Source organism: Gadus morhua, chromosome 23 (genome assembly GCF_902167405.1).
Source record: "Gadus morhua chromosome 23, gadMor3.0, whole genome shotgun sequence".
NCBI classification, from domain to species: domain Eukaryota; kingdom Metazoa; phylum Chordata; class Actinopteri; order Gadiformes; family Gadidae; genus Gadus; species Gadus morhua.
In genome coordinates, this window is record NC_044070.1 from 6,046,111 (window position 1) to 6,053,610 (window position 7,500).

A 7,500-nucleotide genomic window follows, 5' to 3' on the forward strand; every position below is an offset into this window, starting at 1 on the left:
GTGTGTGTGTGTGTGTGTGTGTGTGTGTGTGTGTGTGTGTGTGTGTGTGTGTGTGTGTGTGTGTTTTAGCTAAAGCTTTGGGCACCCTACGTTACCATGGTAACACCTACACAACAGTGTGGAATCAGCATTTTGCCAAAGAGAATCACAAATAAACACACACACACACACACACACACAAACACTCACACAATCACACACCTAGTTGGTCTGTGTGCTCATGCGTGTGAGAATGTGTGCGTGTGTGTGTATGCGTGTGCGTGTGTGTGCATGTGTGTGTGCTTGCGTGTGTGCGTGCTTGCGTGTGTGCGTGTGTGCGTACCTGGCTGGCAAGAGTTGAGGCCGCCTGTGTGTGTTTGAAGGACAGACAGTCTGCTGGATTGTAATGGGGCTTCTGGCCCTTTAAATCCCTGTCAAACCACTCCTTGTACTTCACCTATGGAGACATCGGAGGACAAGCTGAGGGAGAGACATCGAACACAGAGACAGAGAGAATAAAGACATAGAGAGAGACATAGATAAAAGAGACAGGGAGAGAGAGGAGGACGAGACCGAGACATAGAAAGTTACATGGAGAGAGAGCGAGAGCGAGAGAGCGAGAGCGAGAGAGAGCGAGAGCGAGAGAGAGAGAGAGCAAGAGCGAGAGCGAGAGAGAGAGCGAGAGGGAGAGTGACAGAGAGAGAGAGAGAGAGAGAGAGAGAGAGAGAGAGAGAGAGAGAGAGAGAGAGAGAGAGAGAGAGAGAGAGAGAGAGTGTGAGAGAGAGAGGGAGAGAGAGAGACACATAGAGATAGAGACACATAGCATATCAACAGAACAGCAGGGCCCAGTGGCGCCTCTCTTCCAGTGAGGCTGACAGAATACGGTCAGTGCCAGCCGTGTTGAATGGCACTATGGAGTGGGCAGTATGTTGTTACTGAACACTGTTTCAATGGTGTACAGTACATACCTTACATAGATAATGATATTGAATCTTACATCTGTCGAGCTTGTGTGTGTGTGTGTGTGTGTGTGTGTGTGTGTGTGTGTGTGTGTGTGTGTGTGTGTGTGTGTGTGTGTGTGTGTGTGTGTGTGTGTGTGTGTGTGTGTGTGTGTGTGTGTGTGCGTGCGTACGTGTACCTGGCTGGCTAGTTTAGAAGCCTCTTTGGCGTGTTGGATGTCAGATCTTTCCAAGACAGAGGCGGCGTTGTAGACTGCCTGTTTATTCTGACTCTTGTAGAGTACCTATGACACACATACACACACTCACACACACACACACAGGCACGCAAACACACACATACACACACAGGCACACAGGCATGCACACACACAAACACACACACACACACACACACACACACACACACACACACACACACACACACACACACACACACACACACACACACACACACAGGCACGCAAACACACACACACACACACACACACACACACACACACACACACACACACACACACACACACAATCAGTGAGGTAGAAAGCATATTGGACTTTTCTACACATCAAAGTTACAAAGACATACATCTGCAACAACGGTTGCATACACACACAAACGAACACACACAAACACACATATAATGTGACTGCTAACACAGACATTCACGTACTTACATGCATACACACAAGTACATCAATGTAAACAAATACACACACACACTTATAATAACACACACACTCACATCGCTGGCCAGCTTAGCAGCCTTGGTGGCGTTGACGATGTCTGGACGGTCCGCAAGTATGTTAGCGAAGCTGTGGAGCTCCTGTTTACCTTTCCTGTAGCCCACCTGCACACAGCAGCAACAACATGCTGTCAACGTGTGTGTGTGTGTGTGTGTGTGTGTGTGTGTGTGTGTGTGTGTGTGTGTGTGTGTGTGTGTGTGTGTGTGTGTGTGTGTGTGTGTGTGTGTGTGTGTGTGTGTGTGTGTGTGTGTGTCGTGTAGGTGTAGGTGTGTGTGTCTGTGTGAATGTGTAGGAGTAGGTGTGTGTGTGTCCAGGTGTAGGTGTGTATGTTTGTGTGTTTCCATGACTGTAGGTGTAGGTGTTTGTGGGTCTGTGTGTGTGTGTGTGCGTATGTGTAGGTATGTTTGTAGGTATGTATGTAGGTGTAGGTGTGTGTGTGTGTGTGTGTGTGTGTGTGTGTGTGTGTGTGTGTGTGTGTGTGTGTGTGTGTGTGTGTGTGTGTGTGTGTGTGTGTGTGTGTGTGTGTGTGTGTGTAGGTGTGTGTGTCTGTTTGTGTGTCTGTTTGTGTGTGCGTGTGCGTGTGCGTGCATGCGTGCGTGCGCGTTTGTGTGTGCACCTCGCTCTGGTGCTTGTGGACCTCCATAGCATGTTGGATCTCTGGGATGGTCTCCATGGTGTTGTAGTTGGCCTTGCCTCTATCCTTGTTATACTGCTCCTTATAGAGCTTCTACACAGGGAGAGAGACATAGAGAGAGAGAGAGACAGAGAGAGAGAGAGAGAGAGAGAGAGAGAGAGAGAGAGAGAGAGAGAGAGAGAGAGCGAGAGAGAGAGAGAGAGAGAGAGAGAGAGAGAGAGAGAGAGAGAGAGAGAGAGAGAGAGAGAGAGAGAGAGAGAGCAAGAAGGAGAGTACGAAAGAGGGAAAGAGAGAGTCAGAATCGGTGGAGGGAGAGCTCAAAGCAACATGTCACCAATTTTGCATGTTTGGCTTAAAATCGATTTACACAAATATGTGCAAAATGTGAAAAAGTTTCCAAAATGTTGTAACTCTTGTATAATTTGACCCCATCCCAGCTTTACCAACTATTCCCAGTGTTGAGATGAGATGCATGCACATAATATAGTCTGAGGTACATGTTTGATTTGAATTTCCATAGTTATTTTGCATACAATTCTCACTGTTTAGCCAAAAGGAGTGGCGAGAGAATGAAGGTGTGTGAGATGCGGAGGATGAACAGATTTGAGAAGGAAAATATAGTGAAAGGGGGAGAGATTAATATGGAAGTCGAGCGTTAAGAAAAATGGGAAAATATATGCTGAAAAAGAACAGGAAGAGAATAGATAAGGGAGGGGGTAAGAGGATAAATAGATTAAAGACATGTCTTGTATTGAGGGCACAAGGTGTCTGTAGTCAGCAGTACTCATTACATACACACACACATTTTAATTCTTTATTTGAATCCACCAATCACATTACAAGAGACAGGATTCAAATATTTCAGAGATGAGATAGGTCTTTGTTCAAGGGTACAAGAAACAACTCCTGCGCCACACTGCCAGACTGCCTAGCACTGCTGATATGGAGCACAACTTTGATAAATGTTTAGATTTTCTGCTGGAGAGCCCCACTAGTGTCTAAAGCATATCTTTCTCTGCTGCATTAACGATGGCGCACACACACACACACACACACACACACACACACACACACACACACACACACACACACACACACACACACACACACACACACACACACACACACACACACACACACACACACACACACTCACACACACACACACACACACACACACACACACACACACACACACACACACACACACACACACACACACCCACACACACACACACACACACACACAAACACAAGCCTGGGGCCAACAGCCAGTGTTGTAGCTGTTCCCTTCGGAGCCTCCTGTCTGAGGAGATGCTACTTTGATGCTAGCGAGCGTGTGTAACCACACTCAGCATGGAGACATGTTGTGCATCACATGCTCCAGTTAGCTTCAACACAACAAAACCACAACAAGCAATCCATCCTGATGAATGATATAACAGCAATGGCATTCACTACTATAACACTACTGTGGGGCTGTTATATATATATACTAGAGTTTCCAAATATACAGTTTATATTAATTACAACCTCTAGTAGTAATTAAACCCATAGCAATAATGTGGAAACCCCAGTCGATAATGTAACAAATTTCTGAGCGCATAATATAATAACATTTTGCCTATAATTTTACAACGTATTACATTTGTTCACCACAAATGACTCTTAAAAGCAGAGCCAACATTTTAATATATGTTAACCATTCAGCAAACAAAAGGTAACAGGCTGATTATCATTTAGGGGGCCACTCAATGACATGCTGAACCATCATCAACACGCCCACTGAATTGGTGTGAGAAATACCGACTTCCTACTCCTCATTCACATATAAGGTAATTTATATTTCAAAATGTCAAACTGTCCATAATGCATATAATAAATGTACTACTTATTTAATTGACTTACTACTAAAGTAAACAAACTAAACAAAAACAAAACACTGTTTCATTTATTCTTGATCGAATTAAATGTTGAATCTGGTCAGTCGTATCTTAGTGTGTGTGTGTGTGTGTGTGTGTGTGTGTGTGTGTGTGTGTGTGTGTGTGTGTGTGTGTGTGTGTGTGTGTGTGTGTGCATGTGTGTGTGTGTGTGTGTGTGTGTGTGTGTGTGTGTGTGTGTGTGTGTGTGTGTGTGTGTGTGTGTGTGTGTGTGTCGGTGCGCAAATGAATGTGTGAGCATGTGTGTGTCTATGAAAGTAGGTTAATGTGTGTGTGTGTGTGTGTGTGTGTGTGTGTGTGTGTGTGTGTGTGTGTGTCTGTGTGTGTGTGTCTGTGTGTGTGCGTCTGTGTGTCTGTGAATGTGTGTGTGTGTGTGTGTGTGTGTGTGTGTGTGTGTGTGTGTGTGTGTGTGTGTGTGTGTGTGTGTGTGTGTGTGTGTGTGTGTGTGTGTGTGTGTGTGTGTGTGTGTGTGCATGTATGTGAGGGCAGTAGGTCATTGTCTGTACCCTGAAGCCCTAAGTCAAATATACAGCTGTTGTGTATGTGTCCCGGCCAACGCACCCCCACCGACACGCGTCCACGATGCCCTGAAGCGTGTCTAATCACATCTCATCGACCTCAATGTGGGCTTTTGTTCACCGACAAAGATAAAGCGTGGAGTCGATGTGAGTGCATTGTGTCACATGGAGCCCTCCACTATGAAGGACGTCTGCTCACCACAGTTCTGGTCTCAACGGGCTTCATAGGCCCCCCTGGAAATGTGTACGTTCTGAGAGCTTCTGGGTGAAAATATCTGAACCTTTCAGGAAGGCTGCAGTCATCACTGCCGCTTCTTTACAGGTCAACCAATCATATATGAGACGGGGCGGTCCCCGTCGACCTTGTGGAGGAGAAGTTGGAAGAGAAACTTGTTCTTGTCCGTCTATTCGGAACTAGTCTAACAAACAACGGCGTCAAGACCTTGTCCACACTGTTAGGGGCTGCTAGGCTGGAAGGAGTCGAGGGCCCCCCACTTACGTTGCTCTGGGTGCGGCCCTGCTCCTTGGCGAACACGGTCTCGATGGTCTGGGGCATCTGGGAGTACAGACTGGTCCCAGCGTCCTTCCTCCCCTCGTCCCTGTACACCTTCTGTTGGAAAGAAACGAGGCAGAGGAAGGTTTAGTAACCTAACCTTAATCGTACCTCAGGCAGCCAGATACACAAGACCACCAATCGTCGTCTTGTGTTGATGTGTTTGTTTGGGCCGGGGGCTGAGGGGTTACCAGGAACAATGTAACTTGGAAGTAAAAATCGTTATCAGAAGTGTGCATTCGTGCTTGTGTTTGTGCGTGTGTGTGCGTGTTCATGTGTGTGTGTGTGTGTGTGTGTGTGTGTATGTTTGTGTGTTTGTGTGTTCACGTGTGAGTGTGCGTGTGTGTGTGCGCGTATGTGTGCCTATGTGCGTGTTCATGTGTGCGTGCGTGTGTACCTCACTGCAGAGCTGGGACTGCTCCTTTGCGTGTTGCATGTCTCTGGTCTCAGGGAGGACGGAGTAGAGAGGGGAGGACAGCTCCTTCTTACCCGCCTCCTTGTACTTATTCTAACGTCAAAGAAGAAAAACACATGTCACTCTGGTCCACCACATGTCAATCAAATCCACTGCATTTCAATCATATCCACCACACTTCTCTCAAATCCCCCACATGTCACTTGAATCCCCCACATGTCGATCAAATCCACAACACGTCAATCAAAGCCACCAAATGTCACTCAAAACTAAAACAATGACAACAAATAAATGGATAAATAGAACTGTCCACAAGAATAATGGCAATTCAGCCAAATAAACAAAAAGAAAAGTGATAAGATATCCACGGTAAAGACATGTGAAACAAACCAGGACAACGTTAGCTTCATCAAAACCCTACTAAATAATGTTTTTGCTTTGAGTCGCTCTGGTTCTATCACGCTTTAGTAAAAACAAGCTAACACAGAGTCACAGCTAGCATGCATTATGCTTTTAACAAGAACTGAGCATGTTCATGGAGGTTGGGTGTGTGTTAAGAACACATTGTGCTGCCCCTACTAAAATTGTTTCTACGACAAATATAAACAAATAATAATAATAATGCACTCATACAGAAATCTAGAACTGCACAACCCAACAAAGACGCATTATACACACTAATGCACAGCAAGATAAACACCGCAGACACACACAAAAACACAAAAACACACAGACACACACACACACACGGTTTCCCCACCTCACTGTGTGTGAGAGCCATCTCCTTAACAAACTGGGTCTCCAGTGTCTCTGGGAGCAGAGAGTGCAGGGTGCAGGACAGATCCTCCTTGTCCTTCTTGTACTTGGACTGTAGAACATGCAAGGAAGCCAAACAACACAGACAGAAATGAAAGATATACATATGATGAAACATCTATTTTCCAGTGAGTGTATTTTCTTAAAGGGAGGCATCGTACACTAATATATCAAAATGATCAAGGGTGGTATTTCATACTACTAAAACATATAATAAAACTTTTTTTTTAATTTGAGTGTATTTTCCTTAACATGGGCCTTTTACACTTCTAATAAAGATTGACCAAGTGACTTAGTGACCTGAATCTGACCTCATTGTGTTATGTGGGACACAAGCCGTGTGCTTAATAGTAGGGAATAGACCTCGAAGATGTATTCATCGTTTTGGAGACATTCGTTCTTTTAAGTGAGGAATTGACTGGTGTCAACACGACAGTTGGGAGCTGCGAGTAGTGCACCTCTCCACAGGTATAATGGCTGCCTCGGGAGGAACCAGCGGGTGCAGTCTAGACTCCAGAGTATGGGTTTGTGTTCTCAAATCACTTCAACAATGCTTCACAAAACAATAAGTCAACCTGAGTCTAAACCCCCACTCCAAGAGCCAGGCGAGATAGATTCACCACCAAACTCTGTATACTTCATTATTTAGAGATACAGTTTCATATATAGTAAAACAGATATAGACATATACAGTTTAACAGATATAGCTTGTGTATTGAATTATAGCAGCAGACTTGTTAACAGATACCTCACAATTTACCTCACTTTTACAAACTAAATTGGTTGAGTATATGGAGAAATATTGAGCATTATGATCAAGAGTGATGCATGGTTGCATATTTCTTTGACAAACCTTAAATCATTTGCAAACAAACACATGCACAAGCAAATGGTCAAACGCAACCACCCACACACACACACAATAACACACACCCACACACA

General features: G+C 45.0%; 1 protein-coding gene across 14 annotated transcripts in view; it reads right to left on the bottom strand.

The window, feature by feature from the left end:
• The window catches only part of LOC115536994 (LIM zinc-binding domain-containing Nebulette), a 72,033-nt gene that overhangs the window by 10,943 nt on the left and 53,590 nt on the right, over positions 1 to 7,500 (bottom strand). For 12 of the 14 annotated variants that reach the window (XR_003974761.1, XR_003974762.1, XR_003974763.1 and 9 more), the window contains 7 exons: positions 6,503 to 6,610; positions 5,725 to 5,835; positions 5,274 to 5,384; positions 2,299 to 2,409; positions 1,682 to 1,786; positions 1,118 to 1,222; positions 323 to 436 (listed from right to left, as the gene is read on the bottom strand). The exons of the other annotated variants lie outside the window; for them this stretch is intronic. Coding sequence is in view for 9 of the 12 variants with exons in the window: in XM_030348540.1 (XP_030204400.1) it covers positions 323 to 436; positions 1,118 to 1,222; positions 1,682 to 1,786; positions 2,299 to 2,409; positions 5,274 to 5,384; positions 5,725 to 5,835; positions 6,503 to 6,610 (765 nt within the window). In the remaining 3 variants the exon portion in view is untranslated. The remainder of the gene's footprint in view (positions 1 to 322; positions 437 to 1,117; positions 1,223 to 1,681; positions 1,787 to 2,298; positions 2,410 to 5,273; positions 5,385 to 5,724; positions 5,836 to 6,502; positions 6,611 to 7,500) is intronic. 14 annotated transcript variants of the gene reach the window in all.